Raw genomic sequence first — 26,625 nt, forward strand, 5'->3', positions numbered from 1 at the left:
AATCCGTATTATTCTCCTATTTTATTTGTTGTATGTGTAATGTTATTAAATTAATATATACAGTTGGCCAAATTAAAATTAATTTCTGAACATATTGTGATAAATTTATTACAATTAATTTCTTATAAAGATAAAAAAATTATTCAATATTTCGAATGGCCGATAGCGAAGTCATCCAATTTTAAACCTATATAAATAGCCGTTATAACGCTTTTCGAAAATTCTGACTAGTTTCTTTCATTTAAAATAAACATTAGGAATGAACAAAAGAAGTTCTTCACAATACAAAATGCATAAACCATCGAATACATGATACAGAAAAATACGTAACGAAATAATAAGCAACACAGGTCACTACAAACAGAAACTATCTCTCTATGTCTCGTAGGAGGACTCTACAGAAGCCCTCCCTTTCATCCTCAGGCATGAGTACGAAACCCCGGAGGTCGTCCATACGAGACAAAAGATGCCTTTGCAATAACGCCCTATCCAAACTCGTAAGTTCTGGCATCTCACGCAATATGCGGAAAAATTCCGTGCGCACGTGGTTGTCATTTGCAAGGTTGCGTGCTGGCCACTGCGCAATCTCCCTGAGTTGCTCGTTTGTTTGGTCGAGCGCCACATGTATCGCTTCAAGCTCGAAGTCTCGCTGACTTCCCCTCTTCCTCTTCGATCCACTTGATCCGGTCCTACCATCTGAAGCGCGAGAAGGTCGGGATGCACGTACATCGTCCTGCGAGATGTCAACTCCCTGGCTGTACACGGGCGGGAAGTCCTCGTTTCCATCCCCCATATCAAATCTGTCATATCCGCCACCTGGCTCGTTAGACCCCACGTCCGCGAATGTCTCAGCGAACCGACCGGTCGCCCTATCCCGACCAAATACATATGTAAGCTCGTCGTAATACGGGAATGGTTTGTTCAGGAGTCCTTTCGCTGCAGGATGCGACTGCGGGCAGAAAAAAAATATGACGTATGAGTACTAATTAAAAAATTGTTTACTAAATGTAAATTGTTAACGTTGTGTGACGTTTAAATTATATTCCATACCCTAACCCAATTATCGAATAATTCCTTCTCCGCAACGATGCATTTCTCTTCATCGTTCCACCCAAAGCCACTGCACGCTGGGCCCCGCATTTCGGCAATGGCCTGGAACGTTCGCTTAAGTGTCTTGATCCTACAATCAATTACAGTTGTTGCTCGTACCTCACATCCAGGTAGTTTCTCTGCCATCATGCGTACCAACTGCGCAAGGTATCCTGGGCGAAATGTACCATTATCTGATTTCCAGCCCCCCATTGACACTAGCTCCATTAAACATTCGACAAGAGTCCCCTCCTCCTCCCTCGTCCAAACATGTCTCGGTGCACGATTTGAGGTTGACATACTGAGAATTAGAAATTAGAAAAAATACATGCAGTACATAAGTAATTTCACCATTAAACTCCAAAGTAAAATAGGCATGATACAAATTATGGCACGCGTACAATACATATGCAACAGCCCATATTAGTTTTTACAGTACATGTTAGAGACGATAGAATTGCGACGAAGTCATAAAAAACTTGTTATCTAAATATGTCTTAGCTAAGCGTTACGGAACTGCCAATCGGTGAACATCGATGCGGCTAGGTTATCGCGCCACTGAGACCACTCGTTTGTTGTCTCAATGTACTGAATGTCTTCTGAAGCGGTGGTCGTTGCGTACGTGGAGTCCCCCTCGTCCTCGTCCTCAACGTCGTCGCAATATGTCATTTCCCTGTTGATCAAATTGTGAAGCAACGCACATGCTAGAATGGTGCGACACTGGACTTGCAGGGGATAATACGACTTTCCACGAAGAATGGCCCAACGACCCTTTAGAACACCGAACGCGCGCTCAATAACATTCCTTGCCGAGGAGTGCTTCATGTTGAAGTACTCCTTTGCATTTGTTGGCGCATTTGCAGCACCACGCCACTCTTGCAAATGGTACCGCTGGCCTCTGTACGGGGCGAGAAACCCCTCCGCGTTTGGATATCCAGCATCGCACAGATAATAATATCCTGTTATTAAATGGTTTGTTTATGAACTTTAAATAGGTAAGTAAGGAGCGACGGTGTTTTATTATAAACATGATATACCCTTTGGCACTTGTAGTCCATTTTGTCGTGAAATCGCATCACGTAGGATCCGCGAGTCTGCTGCAGATCCTTCCCAACCGGCGAGGACATAAACGAAATCCCCTTTCGTGTCACAGACCCCAAGAACGTTTGTGGCAATTTCCCCCTTACGCGTTCTGAAAGTAGGCCGATCTCCTGCGGGGACGTTCACCTTTATGTATGTCCCGTCTAACGCGCCAAGGCAGTTCTGCAGGTTGAAAGGAACACAATGAATTAACTGCGATGTACCTAAAGGTCAATTATAGTGAACTTGTAGGATGCCCACCTCGAAACACTTCCAACGTTGATCATTGCAGTTACTTGTTACCGGAACAGGTCTTTTTATCAACTCCTCGTATAGTCGAAGAACAGCCAACAATACGATGTTGAAATGTCGAGATACTGTCTCACCGGAGCGTACAAATTCTCGTTGTATGACGCGGTTCTTCACGTCATGAGCGAGGACGTGCAAGAACATTGCTACCATTTCCTCAACATCGACAATTTCAGTTGAAGAAAGACCAGCGACATTTCTAAGTAAATGGCATAGAATTGCGAATGTTCGCCTATCCATCCGCGTGCTTTGCCGACACACAAGATCTGACTCGTGTATCATGCGAAAGTAAGCAAGCTCCCTAATTCTATGGCGTGTATCGGGCGGTGTATGTGGGAGACGCTTATTGTTGTTCATTAATAGCTCCAACGTTAGTAAAATCTGACGTTGGGCCAACGTGAATGCAGTTAGAACTCCAATAAGTGTTTGTTCATCCATTACAATGTATGTAAAGTTCCCTAAAAACATGTACTATTTAAAATTAGTACAATATCGATATATTGTAAAAAAATATGTAAACTTAGTAATATCCCTATTTAGTAAAACTATAAACATAGAACAAAAAAATTAGATTATTTGAACAATTGAAATCCAAACAATAAAGAAGGTTATTTCAACAATTTTTACAATCTATTTTAGTTGTAAAATAAGTATTTTAAAAATAGAAATGAAATTTGTTGGAAAACAAAATTGAACGAAACATAAATAAGGTAAAAATAAAATAAAAAAGTACGTGGTCAAAACATATTAATAACTTTGTTGTTAAAATACAATTTCATACAAATGTGTGAGAATAAAATAACTTTATAAAAAATTGAAGTTTCATTACTTTGAAATTAAATATAAAAATTGGTATTTATTAAAATGAGGCTTAAGAACATTATAATCGAAAATGGGAAAAAAGTTTGAAAATCACCAACATTTTTTCTTTCTTTAACGTCACAATATGCTACATAACGTATTTTATTTTTTCTTTTTAGGAAAAAACGTATTTTCAATGTATATTTTTTTTTAACCTAATTATTTCACAATATGCTACATAACCTAATTATTTAGAATGTATAGGAATTTTTTTATGACTTCTATATTCCTCATAATTACTAATCTCAACATTTGATCTTCAAATATAAATTAACAAAATACAAAATATTTTTTATCTCTATTTTCTCAAACTATGTCCATTTTATAGTTCTTACAAGTTTTGGCCACGAACTCTGAATTCTATATACAATAGTTTTTATTACACTTTTTAATTATTTGTTGGTAGAAAAATAAAAGTTATAATTTATGTTTAAAACGGTTTGGAATAAATTACGAAAAAAAAATGTGATTAAACGTTGGAACGTGTGTACTAAATTTTGAAATCTTCAAACACATTTGTACAAACTTTATTACTATATAGAAAAAAAATTGTTAAAAAACAGAAAATTAAAAGGATACATTATGTAACAAATTAACCCGAATGTTCTATATACAAAATGTTTATTATAAAATTATACAAAACCGGAAATAAACGAAAAAAAAAAATACATTATCAAAGCCTACAAACGGCTATTACAAGAGTACTTCTTCAAATAATTTCCAACTCCTTCGTCGCAACGTCCTACATAAGAAAAGAATATGATTATTATTTCTAATTAAAACACAATAGAAAACGTATGAAAAAAAAATTAAATATACATACCTTTTTAGGACGAAAAATTTAACTCCAAATGAAGATTGAATCGGGAAACCGTAAAAACAAGATTGATTTTAATTTAGTAGCCTCAGAGTTTTGATTCCATTCCAAAAAAATGAATGGAATTCCATCATAGTTATAGGAAAATAAATAAAGGACAGAAATGTATAGAAAACATATAGCAAAAACCATAGACTAAAAAGATAAGTTACAAGCACATAGAGGGTACAAAAGACACATGGTAACAGTAAAGAAGAAGAGAACTTACAGAATGTAACTTAAAACCACAGAGATGATACAAAGAGGAAGAAGAATGCAGTGAATGAAAAGAGGAAAGGTGCCAATATATAGGGGAAAGATGGGGCAAGTTGATAGGACTTAGAGGGAGGTCAACAAAAATATAAAGACCAACTGACATAAAGCATAGCATAGTCAAAGCCTATATACTGAAACCTATAACAGAAGCATACCCTACAAAAACATGGAAGAGACAACACTGGACAGAAAGGAAGAAGAGACAACACTGGACAGAAAGGAAGAAGAGACAACACTGGGCAGAAAGAATACAGAGAAGATTAAAATATATTTTGTAACATAACAATTAAATAGAATAGAAGAGTGAAATTAATTTTGTAAGGAAATGTGAAGTCAAATCCATAGACTAAAAATACATGGAAGAGACAACAGTAAAGCAATAAGACATGGCAAAATAATAGAAAGAATACATATACAGAACAATAGAAGAATTGAAAATTAATGTAACAAATTTGAAATTAAACATTTGTACACAGAGAGCTAATACTAAAACAATTGTAAACAAAAAATAACAATTGTAAGAGTATTACAGAAATTTGAACTCATCATGGCCGGACAAAACAATACAGAAGACATAGGTAACAACAATTGTAAGAGTATTACAACAATAGAGCTCAACAATTGTACAGAAATTTGAACTCATCATGAACTCAACAATTGTAAGAGTATTACAACAATAGAGGTAAACAATACAGAACAACAGAGAAGACATAGGTAACAATACAGAACAACACAGAAGACATAGGTAAGAATACAGAACAACACAGAAGACATAGGTAACAATACAGAACAACAGAGAAGACATAGGTAACAATACAGAACAACACAGAAGACATAGGTAAGAATACAGAACAACACAGAAACCCTAGGTAACAATACAGAACAACACATAAGACATAGGTAACAATACAGAACACATAAGACATTGGTAAACAATAGAGAACAATTCATAGAAAAGTATTACTCATCATCGGCTTTAAAAAAAAGTGGATTGAGAACTCCAAACCTCCCTACCAAGCTCCAATGGGTACGTGAAGAATCTGTCCTATTGCCAATCGAAGGACCCGAGAGCATACAGAACACCACGGCGGCAAGAAGGTTTCAAGGAGCCAAAAGCCACGATTCCAAAAAGGAAATCGTGTTCGGAGCCAACGAATTCGTCGGCTTCAACGAACACCGAAGCCCTTTCGGAGTGAGAGAGACGGATGAGAGAGATTTAGAGAGAGATTCGGCGTAACGAAATCCGGTTTCATCGCGAAAACGCAAGGGCATAATGGTTTAATCGAGGGAGAAGACGAAACCATCGAATGGATTAAAGGATTTCCACGGAAAAAACCCTAATCGACCGGACAAAATATTACGAACAGAAACCATACAAAACTTGAGGGAGAAACCCTTTCGGAACGAGTGTATTAGAGGATGAAAGGAAGAAAACAAAAATCGACCGGACATTAGTAAAATCTACAGAAACCCTAGAAGACATGAGGTAGAAGACGAAACGGTTCGTGGTTTCCATGCGGGAAATGACAGAAACAAAGAAAAAGGAAAAATATCGAGGAATTTGATGTTGAGAAGAAGATGAAATCGATTTCAACGAAAAATCGAAAACGGATTGCGCTGAAGGACGAAATGAAATCGGTTTGAGGATGAATCGAATCGAGGAATTTGATGTTGAGAAGAAGATGAAATAGATTTCAACGAATAATCGAAGACGGATTGCGCTGAAGGACGAAATGAAATCGGTTTGAGAATGAATCGAAGACGGATTGCGCTGAAGGAGGAAACCGGATTCACGAACACGCGTTATCGGCGTTCGAAGGAGAAATGAAATCGTGTTAAGGAAACCCTAAAACTAGGGTTTCCTTAACATTGGGCCCAAACGGGGGTTAGGGTTGGGCTAACCCAACCCCACAGCCCAAACCCTAACCCCAAACACCCCCTAAAGGTTTGTGAACGCTACCTTTTAGGACAAGAATTTATTCTTTTCTCCGATCATTTACCCCTCAAATATTTGCAAACACAAAAAAAATATTAGTGGGATGCATGCTAGGTGGCTGTCCTTTATGCAACGTTTTAATTTTGTCATAAAACATAAGACTGGTAGTACCAATGTGGTAGCAGACGCCCTTAGTTGCAAATCCAACCTACTTGTTATTCTAAAAATTAAAATAGTTGCATTTGATTCCTTGCCCACTATTTATAAAGACGATCCCGCTTTTGGTCAAATTTGATTTTTTTGTGTTGATCATGTCAATGGTAATGATTTCCACTTGACTAACAATTTTCCTTTCAAGAATAATCTTCTTTGCATCCCTAGAACATCTCTTCGTGATGCTCTGATTAAATAGTTTCATAGAAATGGACTTGGGCATTTCGGAATAGACAAGACTTACCAACTATTAAGTGATAGGTTTTATTGGCCTCAACTCCGCCGGGACGTTACAAGGACTATCAAGCACTGTTTTACGTGCCAAACTACCAAAGGACAGCAGCAGAATACTGGGCTGTATAAACCCCTACCTATTCCCAAAAGGCATTTGGGAAGACTTGTCTATGGATTTTATCCTAGGCTTTCCCAAAACTCAAAGGGGGTATGTTTCTGTCCTTGTTATAGTTGATTGTTTTAGCAAAATGTCTCACTTCTTACCTTGTAGGAAGACATCGGATGTCGTTTATATTGCTAATATGTTTTTTAAAAAAGTGCTACGCTTGCATGGAATACCCAAGTCCATAGTTTCCGACCGTGATGTCAAATGCCTAAGTCATTTTTGGAGAACTCTTTGGAAAAAATTCAACACATCGCTCAAGTTTAGCACCACTAGCCACCCACAAACCGATGGGCAAACCGAGGTGACTAATAGGACGTTTTCCAACCTCATTAGGTGCATTGGAGGACACAAACCTAAGCAACGGGACCTTGTCCTAACCCAAGCAGAATTTGCATTTAATCATATGAAGAACCGGACAACAGGGAAGTTACCATTTGAGATTGTTTACACTAAGCTACCTAGACTAACTGTTGATCTTACTAATATACCTTCCAATGTTGTTCTTAGTTATGAGACTGAAAATATGGCAAAAAGAATAGCAAAGTTCCATCAAGACATAACCGCCTAAATTGAGAAGATGAACCAAGAGTACAAAAGTCAAGCCAACAAGCAGCGAAGATTCAAAGAATTCAAGGAAGGAGACCTAGTAATGATACATCTTTGCAAGACAAGACGAAAATACGACAAATTACAACCAAAGAAGATAGGACCCTATATATCAAGAGATTAAGAGACAATGTGTACAAAATTGATCTCCCTGATCACATACACATCAACCCTATCTTCAAAAGTGGCCAATATCTTCGAGTATTTCCCACCCGACCAACTGGATCTTTCAGCCTAAAACTCGAGGGTGAGTTCGTTTTTCTTAAGGGGAGGAGTTGATGTAGATAGCTGCTAGCTGATATTATTAGTTAGTGGATGTCTTTAGCCTACTGATATTTTAATGTTTCTGTATTTGTCATTTACTGCTGTAAATTAGTATTGATTGTTGACTTTTGGGTATAAACATAAATACACGTACTCGTCATTTTAAAGAAAAACAATTAAAAAAAATAGAAAGAAGATTTTTCTCCAACCCAGTCCTTGAAAAGGTACACAAATTCGATAACCAAGCACAACATAACAAATTTCCTAGCTTCTCCAATAAAAGAATTGCAAAGACAATTAAATACAACATAGCATTTATGATCGTCACCATAAAGTAACATTTTTGTTTCTTCACAGCTTGTTGACCACGCCTTATCATACATCTTTTCAATTAATCATTATGGAAACAATAACTTGTTGATGATATTAAACACTTATTCGTAAGTTATGCAGCTTCGATAAACTTTACAGTTGCGCTGCAAAAACATGAACAAAGTAACATTTGTAATCACGAGCAAGCTGGTGCGTCAAAGTTGGGAAATACTACAAAAGCAATGGACAATGGATCCATATAGATCGGCGTGTTGACGTCTCGGAGGATAGGATTTAAATTTGGAATGTCTCCATCAGCTGTGAGCTCCAAAGGAGTTCCATTTAGAACCATGGTTTGGCTTTGTAGGTAGCCATCTTTTGGAGTCAAGTGGTATTCTTCTCTTGAAACTGTTGCATCAGAGACCTTGTTGCCAATCCATGCTACAGTCTTCTTCATGCCTTTGAGGAGGGATTTTTCTCTCCTAACCCCATTTTCCTGGACATTCAGGAACACATTTTTGCTGTTTTGGACATGGATTGAGAATTGTGTCTGGTTGCTCAAATTGATCAGAAGTACAGTCACACCGGTCTACGGACAGAATACAACAATCAAAGTAAGCTACTATCTTCATTATGGATAACTTGTCCAAGATTAAGTTGGAACAACTTCAATAGGGAGTATATTTGATTTGATGGTTTAAGGCCCCATTTAAAGCTAGTTCTAAAAAATGCCTTCAAAGTGAACGAAAATAGTACTTACATTGCCTTTTGAACAATGAGCGTAAGATCGTAAATACGATGAAGCATCAGTACCGATAGGAAGAACAATTTTCCCCATTAGTCGATGCCACAGAAGAGCACTGTTCAGAAAATTAAACAGTTCTAAAGATAAGATTGACAAAGGGCTAAAAATTTGACAAAAGGAGTTAATATTGCTAAATTTGTAAAAGTATTGCCTGTAAAAATCTGGATTTGGCACAAGTGTGGATGTGTTGAGTAGACCATAGTGACCCCCAATTAATGTCTGCCTACAATACACTTTGGTATTGTACTTGGATGCCAATCCCAGCTGATCTAAGTACCTAAAGTTTATATGTAACATACAAACGATTCCGTGACATTATACCCAATTCAAAACAAGTAGGACAAGGCCAAGACTACATGTTTATGGGATTGATGATTACCAAAAGCTATTAATGAATGTGTTGGATACATGGCGACCACCGCTGTTGTAGGCCCCGCCAGACTCTCCAACCCAAGCAGACGCCCATGGACCATGAACTTGGATGGTTTGGTCTAGCCTATTGAAGACTTCTGATACCCTGCTTAAGTAATGTGGATCCAGGATGTTGTTTGCAAGATGAGGATCAATGCCTGATAAGAAAAGAACGACAATGAAAAAATGAACAGACAACCAAATTGATCCATTTGTCTTTAGGACATTGCATTAACTTACCAGCCCCAAGATTGTAAATATGATGTGTGACGACATTCACAACATTAGATCCTGAAACTTGAAGAAGCTTAGAATACCACTCTGGTTCAAAGAATCCTCCTGGTGCTACGAGTGAAGGTTTTGAGTTGGAATTCTTGTACAAATCATTGATTATTTCTCTTAGCTTGATCACATCTTTCGCATACGATTCAACATCAACACTTGCACCAACACCATGTCCACTCAATTCATTACCTGCAATTTTAAGGATATGCAATTTGAGCTGAAGCCACAGGCCAAATGATCCTACTGAATGGTAACTTTTAGAGTATTTTACCAAATTCCCATGAATCTATCACATATCCCTTTGATATGGTGTAATTAATAAAATCCCGAGCATTAGTAGAGTCCCACTCTCCTCCCCATTTATCTCTCTGAATCCTGTGTCTTCCATGTAGTGCATTCAAGCCAAAGGTCACTATGGCCCTGAAAATGAAAGATTTGTTCCGTGATTAGACGTGTAGCAATGCTCCAATCTAATACTTCCTTTTTTAACAAGCATAATCGAAAACATAAAGGAATTATAGAACTAAAGGATTTAACTTCTTATGGGTACTTTTTAATAAGAAAATATCAGGTTGCACTTGCACTATAATGACCAAGCTTCATCAGCCCTCACTAAGGGGGGCCTTTCTGAAATAGTAAAAACATGATCTACACTAACATTGAATGGTAGTACTTCTGTCACACATAATATGCCTACGCTTCAAACATTTAATGAAAGACAGACAGGATACAAATGCAAACCAACAAAGAAAAGAAACGAACGTCTTACCCAGTGGTCTTGAATAATTGGTTTAGATCATCCCATCTACTCATGTGCAAACACCCCTTGGAAAAACCAAACAGCCCCCAACTCACCTTTTGAAATAGATGGCAAGGTGTCTTTAAATTTCCTACGTCATACAACACTTGATCTTGTAGAGAACCACCAATTCTTATCCTCAAATGCTCAAAAGCTTTCACATGTGAACCCGCCACAACATCAGTGTAAGTATTACAGTTAAAGAGGATTCTTATAAGAAAAGATTTGTTACACATAGTATAGTTCTAAAGATGGATAAAAACATCAAGATTCACAGTACAAGAAAGAATACCTTGTATTGCCTTAATGAGGAGAGGATGAGACAAGTTCTGAGAAAAGGAAACAGATAAAACTTGAATCAATCACAGAGAATAATTGACCAAATCCTTTATCCAAACATTGAGGATGCAGAGTATCAAAGTCTCACCAAATTTACTGCAGAAGAATACCCCCATGGACAACGATTGTAATTACACTTATCATGAGGCCACCAATCAATGGTGGCACAAATATAGTTATCATCAGTTTCAGCAACTACCGCAGCTCCATCTACTATGATACTAGCATGTGTCGCGCTCTGAGCCAAGATAGTGGGTAGAGAAACGAAAACAAGAAACAGGGAGATACTGAAGTCCATTGGTAAGTGCAATAAGCAGTCTCAAACACCAACTCACGTGAAATCACGCAGTTCACAACTTCACATGCCCTGGACCACAAGGAAGAAGAAAAAGGTGAGAATGGATAGAAAAATGCTTACCATCTGAAATGAAAGATCCAAAGACGACATGACTTTCTTAATGGATATGTTTCTTGAATGATGGAAGAACGAGATCTGTTGTTTAGGCGCTCCACCTGACTATGTTAAACATTGTTCGACTATTTATATTGACAATAACTTACAGTGGCCTGAGAATAACTAGATTTAACTGAAGCTGCACCAAATAGCTAAAGCTAAGTGAAAAAAAGATTGTAGCCAGAAGGTTCAATACCTTCGATGAAGACAGGGATATTAGCCTTCCATATCCAAGCCGACCAAAATTTTCCCTTTCTTTTGGAATTTAAATTCAAGAAGATTAAGATTAATTTGTCGTTGTTATTGAATTCTTGGGTCGCGTAGATTTGGTATTAGTTAGTTGTTTGCTTCAAAAAAATCAGAAGACACATGCTTAATATTCAAGAAAATAGGAGCATCCCCAACTAAAAGTGCAACCAAGAACCGAATCATTATAGACCCATATGCAAAGCTAAAGCACGAATTCCTCACTCTCATACACAAAGAAGCTGTAAGATAATTAAATTCAAGGCAACCCAGAGGCAAATCAACCAAATCAGATCAAACCCAGAAAAAAAAAAGAACAAGCATCAATTTCCATAAGCCATACCATGAAAAGGTAAAACCCAGCTGAACTTTCAAAGCAACTTCGAAGCCAGTACTTTTTCAGCAAAACCCCCAGTTCTTTCCATCCCCTTCCAGCGACTTCCTTTTTGAATTGCAACAAATTACAGTGAGGAAATACAGTGAAAGCTATGGTGGATGAAATAGGCTTTTCTCAAGTTTGTCCTTTTGGCTAAAAATCTTACTTCCAATACACCGACGGATGCTTTTTACAATCAATAATGGAGAATCAACGATGTGGGTTTGATGATTCAAACAGTTCCATTCACCAGAATCGTCGGCTCCAGCTGGGATGAAATGAAGGGGCGGCTTGAATGGAGAAAGAGAGAGGGTGTTTAAGATTATTAATGATGGATTAGACGCTGGAATCAGCTTTGTAATTGGAAACTTTATTACTTAACAAGGTGGATGCTTTAACCCGGATACTTTCTTCCTCGTGCCACCACTTTCCTTTTTGAAAAAAAAAAAAAAAAAGCTTCCAATTTTATCGGCATGTACATAATTTTTTCAAACTTCAAAGTTTTGATTTTGATTGAAGAGGTAAAGAATTTTTTCCCGCGCAGTCGGATTATGGTTCATTTTCACTAATTAATTACACTTTTGTTAATTAAACTTGTCTCTAATCTCTATAATCTTTTTTAATCGATCAATTAAGAAAATCAGTCTTTATTGAGAAAGAGAAATGTTTGATAGAGATTTGAGTGATTCAATATATTTGATTTGACTAAAGAGGTCAAAATTAAAATACAATAGGTTGTTTCAATCAAAATTTAGATGACTTTCATTGATTTATATATTAGATTGAATATGAAGTATCTTTGAGCAAATAATGCCACTAATAAATATTGAAATTTAAACCCCATCTCTTTTACTTTTCTTTTGAAATATGAACTATTTGTTGTTAATTTTAGAGTAGTGGGTTAATTCATGACTTTTTCTTTAAGCCTCCAATGGATGAACGTTAAATATAGATTATAAAGGACCACCTTAACCTATGGAGGTAGTAATTGTATCGATTTAGATTCTCAATTTTCGTAATTATATCAATTTAAACCCTCAATTTTTACATGCATATTTAAATAAAATATGATTGAGAGTTTAAACAAATACAATTATGTAAGTTTTAGGTTTAAGTTGACACGGTCGTTAAAGTTCAGAGTTTAAATTCATACAATTATTTCTTTTGAATTTAAATCAATAAAACTTTTATAGTTCATATCTTTTTTATTAAAATGAAATATATAAACATTTTATTTTCACCTCCTAACTTTATTTCTTTCTTATCTACGTTCTATTAATTGTTTAAAAAATCGAGCGAAAATTTGAAAATCATAAACTAACTTTCAAAAGCTTTTCTTTGTGTTTTTAAAACTTGGCTAATAATTTAATGATTTTATTTTTAAAAAATATACAAATTAGTGTAAGACATAAAAACGAAATAAACTTTATTTATGAAAAGAAAAAACAAAATAGTTACCAAACGATACCTAAATTATTTAAAAACTATAACCGGTATTTTGTTTTGATTTGTTTTTTTTTAATCAACGCATACGACTTTCATTAAATTAAAATATGTTAGTGTAAATTTATATCAAATTAATTATGGTAAGCGATGAATGTATAGTTTATAAATTTGGTGTTGGATGTATGAAAAACAACTACGAGAAATTGAATACAAACACATCGCGAGTACTCATACTCTTAAGTTTGTGTATTTTTTAGGCTATGATAATTTGCTCGAGATTGGATCAAATTCACTCATCAACGAGTGTAATTAACTTGACTTACCGTTTTTTACGATATTAAATTATAAATAAAAAAATGACATTATATTTTAAAAAATAACAAAATATTAAAACTATTTACAAAATATAACAAAATTCATCCAACTCCTTGTATTCTACGAATAGTTTCATTTTTTTGTTAAAAAAAAAGTAAATACTACAACCAATCGTAGGAAAAAGAACGTCTAATCTAATTAGTTGAATTTGTTTACCTTCTCTTCTTATGTTTGGTTTCTAGTTAATTAAATAGTAATTCACTAGTTTGAAACCTAACATGCAAACCTCAATAATTAATTGGATCAATCATAGAACTACATTCCAAATAAACAAAGTGTGTATTAAAAAATCTAAAAAACCAACCCATAGGTTGGATTTTGTTGGTTTTATCATATTTTAAACATAACCTATGGATATGCTAATTATTATAATTCATACACTTTTCATTAAGCTTTAAACATGTTCATTTGTTAATTATAATAGTTTATATAGTCATTATTAGGCAACTTATATTATTTGAATCACATTAATTTAGTTATATATTGATTTTATTAAAAATTTACACATAGTAAAATTGTATAACTTTTGAGTTTGTATTTAACTAATGATTAGAAAAAAATGTTAGACACTTCAAACATTCGACGCAACCAACACAATGTACCTCGTAAAAGTTTAGGTTATAAATTCACGCGAGGCAAATTTAGTATAAATTAATCTTCAATTCAACTATGTTATTTATATACCATTTAATCAACTTTACATACAATTTATAAACATTAATCGAAAATTCATAAACTTTTTCATTTTTTTCACCACTTAAATTTTATCTTTTAGTTTCTAAGATTTTAAAAGAATAATTAGATTTTTTTTATTAGATTGTATGATAATAATTTTTAATGAAGTTTTTAAAAAATAAAAAAGTTACAAACTATTTATACTCAAAGAACAAAATCAATAAAAGATTAAATTTATTATACTTAATTTTTATATTTTATGAATATTTTATTTTTATTTTAATAAATTTAAAAGAACTCAATTTTCACAAAGTAGATATCAAAATAGAATTAATAAAAAACACTGAATTTAGAAATTTATTATGTTTTATAAATATTTTGATTAATTTTTCGATATTTTGAAAACAATAAAAACAACTATTAACAAATTAGGAGAAAACAAACAATTTTCAACAAATAATTTTCCAATCTATCGCTTATTTCTCCTAAAAAAGATGAAATTTTATTTATTTATTTTTTATCGGAAAGCAAAACCGAAATGAATTAAAAACAAAACGCAAAATATCTAATCCATAACATAAAAAAAATGGAAAATATAAAAAGGGTATATATCGGTGTATTGTGTTGGCAATGAACGGCGGTTCCGGCACGGCGGAGCTCTGCTACTTTACGAGTATAATTGTCTTCTCCTTTACATCCAATATTCAATGTAATAATCAAACACTGATCGTTTGTTTTTTTATGGTGAAAATCTGAAGTCATTGTTTTCAATTTTAAGGAAATTTGATTGAAGTACACAGTAGAAATGAATCCCTCTATGTTGAAAATCAATTAATGAACAATCGTTTGATCATTCTCATCCCAACCATTCAATTCTTCGTCTTCTTCGTTTTCTCTGTCATATAATTTTACAAATTTCTCACCTACTTTTCCCTCCTTTATTGTTTATGTACTGGTGTGTCTATTATGAAAATAAAGCCCTAGAAAACCTTGCCCACCTGCCACTGCCACCTACGTTTTGCAACTAGTTTTTTATTGATTGCATTGTTCTTCAGGCTAACTGGAATTTCGATCATTCAGAGCTCTGTTTTCCTATGAATAATTGGACCCACTTTTTCTATTATTTGATTGTCTTGAGGAGCAGTCTTTTTGTGTTTTCTCCCGCCGGTCGTTCATAGATGTGATCAATTCAACTAATTTCCAAATATTTTTAATGATTTGTGATGCTGTAGAATTAGGAAGGTTAGCTTTGGTTTTACGACTAGGAAGATTTGGGTATTACTGAATGATCTTGATTTACTGTTTCTTTTAGCTTTGCATTGTTTGGAAAATGACATCGGAGTTTTGATCAATTGGAGATGGAGAACAGCGGTGGAGTGGATGATCAGGGATCAGGATGGTTCGAAGTGAAAAAGGTGCCAACTCTGTCATCGGCCAAGTTATTTTTCTTTTTCTTCTTCTTCATTTTCTGACGTTTGGCATCCGAATAAGGTTCCCAAAGGCCACCGATTTATTCTATTTGAATATTTGAGTTACTTTTCATTTTTCTTCCGCATAGATGTACGAGAGTTTCTTCTCTTCAAAGTTGTGTTTACCAGTGTGGAAAATATTGGTAGCTACTTTCTTTGTTTCAGTGATTAGTCATGAATTTGAGGACATCAGACTCGGATTCTTGGAAATGGGTTCGTTTATTGCATCTAAAGATTATGTTTTGTTATTAGATGAAAGCTTGAGAGACATAGTTATTTGTTTGTAATGTAGGTGCTTTAGAAGTTTTACCGGCATAGGAGTCCAAATAGACTTTGATATGTGTTGGGCTCTTCTTTTGAGGTGCTGTAAATGTTATGCGAAGTGTTTCTTTGTTCACTTTTGTAGAAATCTGAGTTACATGCACTGCATCATATGATGTAACGTTAATACTATCCTTGTCAGCCAATTCTTTTTCATAAATGTTCAGTTTTCTCCAACTCTAAGTATTAGGTCCATTCTTATCTATTTTATGTTCCTCGTAATGCTCGAATCATATCATATGTTTGTGGTGGCGAAGCTAACATTTCATTAATTTGTCTACTTTGTTTCCCAGAAGCACAGGAGCAGTTCTAAGTTTTCCGTACAGAGTTGGGTTGGAGGATTTTCGGGAAAAAATTTGTCTAATTCTCTGCGCAGTACAAATCTTGTGAATAAAAATCTCCGAAATGACAGGTCAAACTCGAAGTCTCATCCTCCAACGACAGGAGGAAGCTATGCAGTATATACCCAAAGTAATGCTGAGAATTGTGTTGCTACAGCAATTGGAGATGATGGAGGTTCATATTCCCCTGATAAATGCATGGTCAGACAAGACACTGAATTCCCCAAGTCATCTGTTTTGCACATTGCAGATTCTAATGCTGGAAGTGGAGAATGTGAGAAAGTCTCCCATAGGGATATGCCTGGAGTGGTCCAAAAAATCAAATGGGGTGATCTAGAGGATGATAGTTTGGTATTGAATAACAGTGCTAATGGAGTTGAAATAAAGTTTGGTAATATTGGAGAGGTTGATCTAGGTGTCTCTGAAAAAAATGAGGTTAAGCATGACTTAGCTTCAACCGTCTCTTCATCTGTAGATACCCAAGTGAACGCATTGGTGGCAGCATCAGTCAGAGACGAGGAGGCCTCTCATCAGACTCTTTTGTCAACTAATGAGATCAATTCATGCCAAGTTAGCCATCAAGATATTAATAGGGAATTTATAGAAGATTTGAAAGTTTTAAGTAATAATGAAGTAACAGTCTGTTCTGTTATTGATGGTTCAAATTTCAAGGATACAAGAAATGAAAACACGAAACCTGTAGACAATCACATTTCAAATTTCGATTCTCCTTCTTGTGAAGAAGCTGGAACTGAGCCAAAAGTCCAGAAGGTTATCAAGTTACATGAGGTAGAAAATCCAGTGCTCCCTGAAACATCTGGTAAGCCTGAGATTTCTAGCTTGTCATTGCCTGTTCAGAATGCTGAATCAGTTTCAACTAAAACTTGTGGACATGAAAATTCAGGGGGCTCCTCTGATTCTGTTGAAGAACCTCAAATTGAACAAGGGAGTGGAACTCATAATGTGCAAGTTGTGAGTGCCCCCAGTGAAGGTGCGACGGGTGAGAGTAAAGAAAGGTTTAGGCAGCGGCTCTGGTGCTTCCTTTTTGAGAATCTTAATCGAGCTGTAGATGAACTTTATCTCCTTTGTGAACTGGAATGTGACTTGGAACAGATGAAAGAAGCCATTCTTGTTCTTGAAGAGGCTGCATCTGACTTTAAAGAGCTAAATACTAGGGTGGAGGAGTTTGAAGAGGTAAAGAGGTTGTCTTCTCAGTCTATTGATGGGATGCCAATCACTATGAAGAGTGATCATTGTAGGCCACATGCTCTCTCTTGGGAGGTGAGCTCGAGTACGTCTATTTTTCTGCCAAGCAACTTTCAAACTGATGTGGTGCCTATAACTTCTCTTTTTGCAATAAAGTAGATCATACAGTAACTCCTATGCTTCTAGTTCTAATAACTAGTTTTCTATTATGAATTGTTTGATTATATTGATGCTTTTGCTGTAAAGAACTTAGAAAGTATGTCGTATATTGACTCCTATGCAGCAACTAGTTTTCTGGATGCCTGACAGTAGGAAAAATTTGGCATGGATCTCCAGTTCGCTTCTGATTCATTTTATGTTTGTGGTCTTCAAACTTTGCTTCTTTTCCCTCCTTAATGAACCAGAAGATCCTGAAAGACTTTGGAACACAAAAGAAAAAGAAGGAACATACTACTCTCAAAATAATTATCTTTTGTCTGCTTTGTGTGATTAGAATTTAAATACACTTAGCAATCTTTGTGTGAGGAAGCAAGAAATCTTAAATAGAATCGAGCCTTGGATTGTGTATATATGGGAAGTTTTTAGACTTCTAGTTTTAGCTTGGTCTTAAGGGAGAGATAGAGTTCAAAATGACCCATGGTAGGAAGTGAATTAGTTGGTGCTAGAACACTAAAACTAGGTGTGCCGAACAGAAGGTCTCAACACTGTTCCTCTCCTTAGATCACTAGTTTTAAAAAATTCATGAATGTAGTTTCCATCTATGAAGATTGTAATTTGGCTACAAGTGGTAAAGAGATGGAGGGTTAGGCATTTTCCTTTTTCTGTCCCTTTTTGTTTTCTTTCAAAGCCACATGCCTTTTTTAGATGGATTTGGATGTACCCTTTTGTTACAAGTGAGAGGATAGTTGTAGAGGTCTTTCTCTCTCGGACGAACTATGAAAATGGTTTGCAACCCGAGGGGAGTGAAGTCTCGAACTTTGGTGGCTTTTTGTCGTGGGCTAAGGATAATTGGGTGGGACGCCATTAAGCTACATTTACTTGGTGTGTTGTATGAATTCCTAGGAAAGTCATGAGTGATTCCCCTGCACAAGACCTTTCTTTGTGTCTGCCTTAAGAAATCAAGAAGAAATTAAATTATTTATTAGCTTGGTAATATCATCTCTGAGGCATTAATGAAGAGGATCAAGTGTTGCCCTTTATTATCTCTACTAACCAACATACTTTAGTGGCAGTGAGCAAACCCTTGATGAGTTTCTTGTTGCTTGCTAACAAGGTTATTTAAAACGATAATGTTTGCAATTAGGGATGGTTCAACCTTAGAATTGCTATTTGAAAAGTCTGCAATGCTGTCAGCTGGGGTTCCTTGTCTTTTTTCCAAAAAGAAAAAAAGAGATTCTAGTCATAAGTAGAGAACTAGGGTGATAAATTGCCTATCATATACTGCTTTTCAGTTAAGTCAATTGGAGGCACTAGAGAATTTATCTATGAATGGTTTGAGGCAAGGAACCTTATCCTCTCTGTTCCTTTGATTTTTTGAAATTAAATATTCGTGGTTGCAGTATTTACAATCATGTGCAATTTGCCCTTATTATTGTATTGTTTAGTTTAGTACACAGTGGTATTGTTGCATAATATTTGGATGGATCTTGTTTCTTGAATTCTAATTTAGCACTTAGCAGTTCATAAGAAAGTTCGGAATATATTTGAACCACTCTGGTACACAATTATTGTCACAACTGTTTGTATGACAGAATTGACCTTTTCATTGTTGAGTCTATTAATTAATCTTCCTCTAGAATTAAAACCCCGCTTATGCATTAACAATGCAGGTTCGGCGGATGACAAATTCTCCTCATAAAGCAGAGATTTTATCGTCATCACTTGAGGCATTTAAGAAAATTCGGCAAGAGAGAGCCAACATGCTTGAAGCAAGCAAAAAACTTCCCGGGAATGAGTGTCTAAGTCCTCAGTGTATGGATCAAATGAAAGAAATATCTACAATAAATTGTGTGGTGCATGATGCCCCAGATTCAGCATCAAAAACGGCAGGAAATAAAGATGTAGATCTTACTCCAGGGAGCCTTAGTGGAAAAGAAAAGAATACTGAGTCTCTTGGTTCTGATAAGGTTAATGTTGCGCAAAATATACGTTCGCGCCCACAGAATTCCTTGTCTTCTATAAATTCATCCAAGCCACCTCTCGCTGTAAAATTTAAGCGAGAGCAACTTGAATCTGATGTAGAAAGGTTAGTTTCTAGAAGAGAAAGGGCTCTAGCAGAAGGCACGTGTGAGAAAACTCAGAAACCTATAGAACATTCCAAAAGACAAGCAACTGTTTCTGAAAAAGATAAGGAAAAAGAGAAGAGGAATATGGGTGCTCGAAAATCCATGGATGCATGGAAAGAAAAGAGGAACTGGGAAGACATACTTTCATCATCCGTACGTATTAGTTCTCGAGTTTCACATTTGCCAGGCATGAGCAAGAAAAGTGCTGAGCGTGTACGTGTGTTGCATGATAAACTAATGTCCCCAGACAAGAAGAAGAAAACTTCTTTAGATGTGAAAAGGGAGGCAGAAGAAAAGCATGCTCGTGCAATGAAAATTAGAAGTGAACTAGAGAATGAAAGGGTTCAGAAACTGCAGCGTACTTCAGAGAAATTAAATCGTGTTAATGAATGGCAGGCTGTACGCACTATGAAATTACGGGAGGGAATGTATGCTCGCCACCAGCGCAGTGAATCCCGACATGAAGCTTTCCTAGCTCAAGTTGTGAAAAGAGCTGGTGATGAAAGTAGTAAGGTGAATGAGGTTCGTTTCATCACCTCCTTAAATGAAGAAAATAAAAAGATTATGCTGCGGCAGAAGCTTCATGGTTCTGAGTTAAGGAGAGCTGAAAAGCTTCAGGTAATGAAAATTAAACAAAAGGAAGACATGGCTAGAGAAGAAGCAGTGCTAGAACGGAAGAAATTGATCGAAGCCGAAAAATTGCAGCGTCTTGCTGAAACACAGAGGAAAAAGGAAGAGGCTCACGTTCGAAGGGAAGAAGAGCGGAAAGCATCTAGTGCTGCAAGGGAGGCGAGGGCCATGGAACAGCTTCGAAGGAAAGAGGAAAGAGCAAGAGCCCAACAAGAAGAAGCTGAACTTATGGCCCAGAAATTGGCTGAGCGACTTAGTGAAAGTGAACAACGACGAAAGTTTTATTTGGAGCAAATACGGGAGAGGGCCTCTATGGATTTTAGGGACCAATCTTCACCCTTGCTGCGACGATATATGCATAAGGATGGTCCAAGTAGATCAGCAACTAATAACAATGGTGATGAGCAGGGGCCCAGTAGCTCTGACTTGGGTTCTGGTCTTGCAATGGGTAAGACAACAATGCAACAACACATGAAACGAAGGATCAAAAGAATCCGACAGAGGCTTATGGCTCTGAAGTACGAATTTGTTGAGCCCATTAATGGAGCTGAAAATGTTAGCATTGGATATAGAACATCCATTGGAACTGCAAGGGCAAAAATAGGTAGGTGGCTTCAAGAACTTCAGAAACTTCGCCAAGCAAGAAAAGAAGGGGCTGCAAGTCTAGGGCTGATAATTGCTGAAATGATCAAGGTATTATCAAACACAAATATTCTATTTTTTGGTTGGCGTGAATTTTTAAAATAAATATTCTCTCCCAATTTTTTGGTTGAACTGTGTGAATTCTCCATTCCTGCATTTTGTCCATTTGTCTACTTGTTTATAGGGCTTATTATCTTTTAGGAAGTGAATTTTATCATATTCATCATGCTTCCTAATTATTCATTAGGAAGAAAAGATCATGATGCTTAAGCTGAGCATTTGGAGTATCAGTGCATGTATTTAAAGTAACTTAATGTGAAACTATGAGATGTAATATTTGCAATCTTAGTTGATTGTTGTATTTATTCCCGTCAGTACTTGTAGCGATTTATCATTGGTTTCACAGCTTGTAACTTGTCTGTGCATAACTCATATTCATCCATCCGAGGTTTGTGACATTGCATTGTTTCATAGCACGTCTCTATACTAAGATAGAACTTGTTACTCTCTAAAATGAAACACATTTCTTGTCTTTTTGATTTGTATGCTGTTAGATGTTTTATCTGACAGTTCTTGTTTTTTTAGTACTTGGATGGAAGGGAACTTGAGCTGCAAGCTTCTCGTCAAGCTGGCTTACTTGATTTTATTGCTTCTGCCCTTCCTGCTTCTCACACATCTAAACCAGAAGCCTGTCAAGTGATGATACACCTATTAAAATTGCTTAGGGTAGTATTATCTGCATCAGCAAACAGAAGTTACTTTCTTGCGCAGAATCTCTTGCCACCTATCATCCCAATGCTATCAACAGCCCTTGAGAACTATATTAAGATTGCAGCTTCTGTTAATGCCCCTGGTAGTGGGGTTCAATCAAGTAGAACGTCTATTGAAAATTTTGAGTCGAGCTCTGAAGTACTGGATGGATCTTTGTGGACTATCACAACAATAATTGGTCATATAAACCCAGAAGGGCCGCAACTCCAAATGTGGGATGGTTTGCTAGAACTATTGGTTGCCTACCAGGTTATTCAACGGCTTCGGGATCTTTTTGCACTTTATGACAGACCTCAGGTGGAAGGGTCTCCATTTCCTTCTTCGATTCTCTTAAGTATACGTCTTTTGGTGGTTTTAACATCAAGACCTGGAATTGATAGTACCATTAATTGTGTATTACCATTTAGTGAAAATTTGACGGGGGTTGAAAGTGGAATTGCTATTTCTACCATGTCTAGAGATTTTCCTAGAACAGGTTTCACTGAGGATGGTATCCCTTTAGAATCTGGGTTAAATGGGGGTAAAATCTTACAAAATCCAAAAATGACCGTAGATCAACTGGATGAGTCATGTGAGCAGAAGATAAAGAATGGGATGATACCCAGTGATGGTGGTCAGAGGGAACAGCAGACTGATTGCTTTATTGAGGCAAATGGTGTTAATATTGTCCAGATCGATATTCAGGATGAACCACAAGACGGTGAAATTGTCTTGAAACCTTCTGTATCCCAAGGGGATCAGAAACAGCAGGTGGATGTTGCATCTGACGAAGGGATAAAAAATGTTACAAAAATGAAACCACCAATAGCGTATCTATTATCTGCTATATCTGATACTGGAATTGTTGGTCTCCTGTCTTTACTAACAGCTGTATTGTTGCAAGCAAACAATAGATTATCATCCGAACAGGTAAGTAAACTTGTCACATGGATCATATTTATATCGCTGAGCTAATTTGTATGGCTTTAACCACTTTAACACGTAATGTACATGTTAACTGATGTTTCTATTTTTAGAAATTTTAGTGTTCAATTTCTTCCAGCCATGCAGACTGGAAGCCACCGTTTTTAAAATCCATTTTTTGGATATAGCTTAATCTAAGCACCTTCAGTGCAACTTTTCCTGATAGACTATTGTTTTAACACAATGGGCCAGTTGCATGTTCCAAGCTTGCTTTGACGATAAATAGTACTTTCAGTGCAATTTTTCCTAATAGACTACTGTCTTAGCAAAACAGATTCATATATATATCGATTGTTCTCAGTCATCAAAATTGGGCTTCTTGAAGTGTGTCTTTAACATTCTTGTCGTGCCTTCATCAAGGATCTTTGTGATACTTTGTTTTTGGTTCCGGTGTGTATTTGATTCGTATCTTTTATTGATTGGCTTGTACATCTGTTACTCTTCCCCTTGATCTCCTCTGGTGTATCCTTCTCTTTTTTGGGTCTGCTTTAGTGCTTTGTATGTAATTTGGTTCTCTTTTATGGGGTCTGCTTTTGTATGTAACCATTTGGGTCTTTCCTTGTATTACTTTTTGGATATTTCATTTATCATTCTTTAAAAAAAACCCGTGTTTTCTCTCTTTCTTTTCTTTTCTCCTTTTCTTTATTTCTTCTTCTTCTTTTTCTTTCCTAAACAATTTGTCAGTTTTTCGTTTTCCCATTTTATATGTTACGCCAGTTATTGTCTTAGTCACATGAAGTAGCTCTATTTGGAAAGTTTTAGCAGCTGCTTGTTCATGTTTTCAATTTTGAGACGCCTTTATTATGTTTCAGGCCTCCTATATCCTTCCATCTAACTTTGAAGATGTTGCTACTGGTGTGCTGAAGGTGTTAAATAATCTAGCCTTTTTGGATCTTAAATTTATGCAGCGAGTGCTAGTAAGTTGGCATTATTTCAAGTGGAACTTTGTCTATGTCTATTTTTGATCTCTCAAACTTAGTTCGAAAGTGGATTATAGAATTTGATCCTTAGATATGAATTAAATCTTCATGGAAAGAGATTAATTACTAGATCTCTAACTCCAAGCTGACTAGGAGTTGCATTCTTATCTTCTTTCAGGCTAGACCAGACCTGAAAATGGAGTTTTTCCATTTAATGAGTTTCCTTCTCTCGCACTGCTCAAGCAAGTGGACAGCTCCTAGTGATCCGGTAATTTATATTTGCTATATTTTACATGCAAGCGTTAACTACTGTTTAAGTGTAGGAAACATGCTTTTCCCATACATTCTAGCACACACTTGAGTCTTGAGACAAAAATTGGCCCATAATTTTTGCACGGACTAATTGAATAGTTGACTACAGAAGTGAACGTCTAGTCATAGTTGTACGTTACAATGATAGGATGTTAAGAGTCAACCCATTAGTGATGTTGCTCAGACTGACATTGGTTAACAAAGAAGTCATTGGGCTCAACAATTCTGTGCAGTATTAGGAATTCCAACAGAAAGGACGTTTGTAGCAGTTTATATCCTCCCAAAACAAAATTCTAACAATTGAACTCAACCACTCGTCCAACTTAACGTGGCACTTGCAGGGGCTTCTAGAGCTTCTAGCGAGCAGTTCCCCTCAAAGCTATTATTTCCAATGAAAATATCCAACATTTAACAAGAATGACTTTGTGTAAAGGCAAAAGAAATACTCCCCTGGCCTAGGGAGTATTTGAAATGGAAGCACGGATCCAGGAAATTCATTTGGAGCAAACCTCCTTTCTGCTAAGCTTGTCCAAAATTTTATTGCCCATTAGAATAAAATCTATACTTTGCTTTCTGGAGACATGCAACCCACGATAGTGGAAGGAACTAGGGAAAACTCTAGTCTAGGGAATCACTTAAGAAATACGGTCTGGTGATTAGTAGCAACAATCTATTTTCACATTGAAGTCAGTTTTATGCTTTGGCTTAATAATTTATCCCTTCTAACTTTATTTGCACCATTTTGTGTTACTGTTTATTTTAAGCTTTCAAACCTGCTTGATCTCATCCTCAGATAGGTCTGCTGCTTCTCGAATCTCTATCCATTCTTGGGCATTTTGCTTTGTTCCATCCTGGAAATCAAGAAGTCCTTCGCTGGGGAAAGAGTCCAACCATACTCCACAAGGTTAGTACACTACCATACAGATCCCAACCCGAATCACATTTCGATGAAAATGACGCGTGAGATTTATGTGCTTAGGTGTGCGACCTGCCGTTTGTGTTCTTCAGCGACCCTGAATTGATGCCAGTGTTGGCTAGTACCTTGGTTGCTGCCTGTTATGGGTGTGAACAAAACAAGTCCGTTGTTCAACAAGAGCTAAGTATAGATATGCTGCTTTCATTATTGAGATCCTGCAAAAATAATCTACTAGTACCGGCTTTACCATCGACTTCAACACAAGAGAATGAGGAATCTAATGAGTCTAACCCAAATGGTTTCGAGTCTAGAAAACCTCAAACCGACGGTATCATTAGAGCCACCCGCAATGTCAGCAGAATCACAAGAACTTCCTTAGGAAGACCTGGAGGAGTTTCCTCAGGAAATAGCAATAGGAGTAACAAAACAAGAAACCAAAGAGATAATAGATCAGCTAAAGCATCTGATGAAATAACTTTGAAGCACAATCAGCCAGCAATAGAAGTTGCATCTGTGATGTTGCATTATAGATTCCCTAGCAGTTTTCTCGATAGAGCAGAGCAGTTCTTTTCAGCTGACATTTCCACTGCTGTTGATGGATAAATTGAGAAGGCTTGATGTGGGATTTACTTGGTTTGTGATTAATTAATCTTAACCACAATTTTGTACATAATTTCAGCTACATTATATATTAAGTTTGTTTCCAAAAACTAAGATTTTTTTTTTTGTTAAAATATACAAAAAATCAGCTAAAATTTAGAAGTACTTCTAAAAAGATCAACGATTAATAACCTTATATTGTCCATTGATGTCTAATCTCAGATTTCATATTTGTTTCAGCCTTGCTTTCAAGCCTTGATGTGAATGTAATCAAGGAACAGCTAACAGATTACAACTTTGAAGACAGTTAATTATACCAACAAATTCAAAAGGTTATAGCATCATTAATTTGCGAAGAAATAAGTTTTCCAGCGTGTTTGTATTCTTTAATTTAATTTACTTTGAACCACCAGATCATGTTGGAAAGGCACTTGTTTGGGTCTTTTTATAGTACATTTGGAATTGAGGGATTCGGACAACTCAATTTATTGTCCGTTAAGCTATGCTTGTTTGTCGTATATGATTGAAAATTTTGGTCAACTGTTCATAAAGTAAATCAAATGGTTAATTGAATTTCGCATTTTTTGCATTGCATTTGATGCTAGATTAAAAAAAAACAACAAAAATATATATTCAACTTAGAAACTAAGTATTTGATTTTCAAGCTAGACCACATTATATAGTCACGTTGAGGAGTGGTTTTAAAAATAATAAAAACTTTAGCCATTCCCAAATAATTAAAATACATATCTTTGAAGATCTTTTTTTTTTTTTTTTTTTTTTTTGCCTTTTTCCAATCCATTGACATCTCGCAAAAAATAAGTTTTTAAATATTT

General features: G+C 36.0%; 2 protein-coding genes across 6 annotated transcripts; one reads left to right on the top strand and one right to left on the bottom strand.

The window, feature by feature from the left end:
* Positions 1-8,175: 8,175 nt before the first annotated feature.
* LOC103494021 (heparanase-like protein 1) lies at positions 8,176-12,257 on the bottom strand. Its single transcript, XM_008455022.3, has 11 exons — positions 12,084-12,257; positions 11,885-11,983; positions 10,930-11,208; positions 10,795-10,831; positions 10,473-10,656; positions 9,975-10,123; positions 9,659-9,892; positions 9,387-9,576; positions 9,159-9,284; positions 8,963-9,062; positions 8,176-8,791 (listed from the first exon to the last, which is right to left on the bottom strand). The coding sequence occupies exons 3-11, from the start codon at positions 11,137-11,139 to the stop codon at positions 8,399-8,401; spliced, it is 1,623 nt and encodes a 540-aa protein (XP_008453244.2). The 5' UTR covers positions 11,140-11,208; positions 11,885-11,983; positions 12,084-12,257; the 3' UTR covers positions 8,176-8,398.
* Positions 12,258-14,976: 2,719 nt separating this feature from the next.
* Positions 14,977-26,307, top strand: LOC103494020 (uncharacterized). Of its 5 annotated transcripts, XM_051081078.1 has the most exons (10): positions 14,979-15,086; positions 15,726-15,828; positions 16,497-17,364; positions 17,449-17,825; positions 19,580-21,358; positions 21,893-22,987; positions 23,854-23,958; positions 24,140-24,229; positions 25,067-25,177; positions 25,253-25,954. In XM_051081078.1, exons 2-10 carry the CDS (start codon positions 15,772-15,774, stop codon positions 25,790-25,792), a joined length of 5,022 nt encoding a protein of 1,673 aa, XP_050937035.1. In that variant the 5' UTR covers positions 14,979-15,086; positions 15,726-15,771; the 3' UTR covers positions 25,793-25,954. The 5 variants fall into 5 exon arrangements, with proteins under 5 accessions (XP_008453240.1, XP_050937035.1, XP_008453239.1 ...); XM_008455018.3 differs by having other exon boundaries at positions 14,977-15,122; positions 16,497-17,825; XM_008455017.3 differs by having other exon boundaries at positions 16,497-17,825.
* The last annotated feature ends 318 nt before the right edge of the window (positions 26,308-26,625 follow it).

This window comes from Cucumis melo, chromosome 2, assembly GCF_025177605.1.
Source record: "Cucumis melo cultivar AY chromosome 2, USDA_Cmelo_AY_1.0, whole genome shotgun sequence".
In the NCBI taxonomy this organism is placed as follows: Eukaryota; Viridiplantae; Streptophyta; class Magnoliopsida; order Cucurbitales; family Cucurbitaceae; genus Cucumis; species Cucumis melo.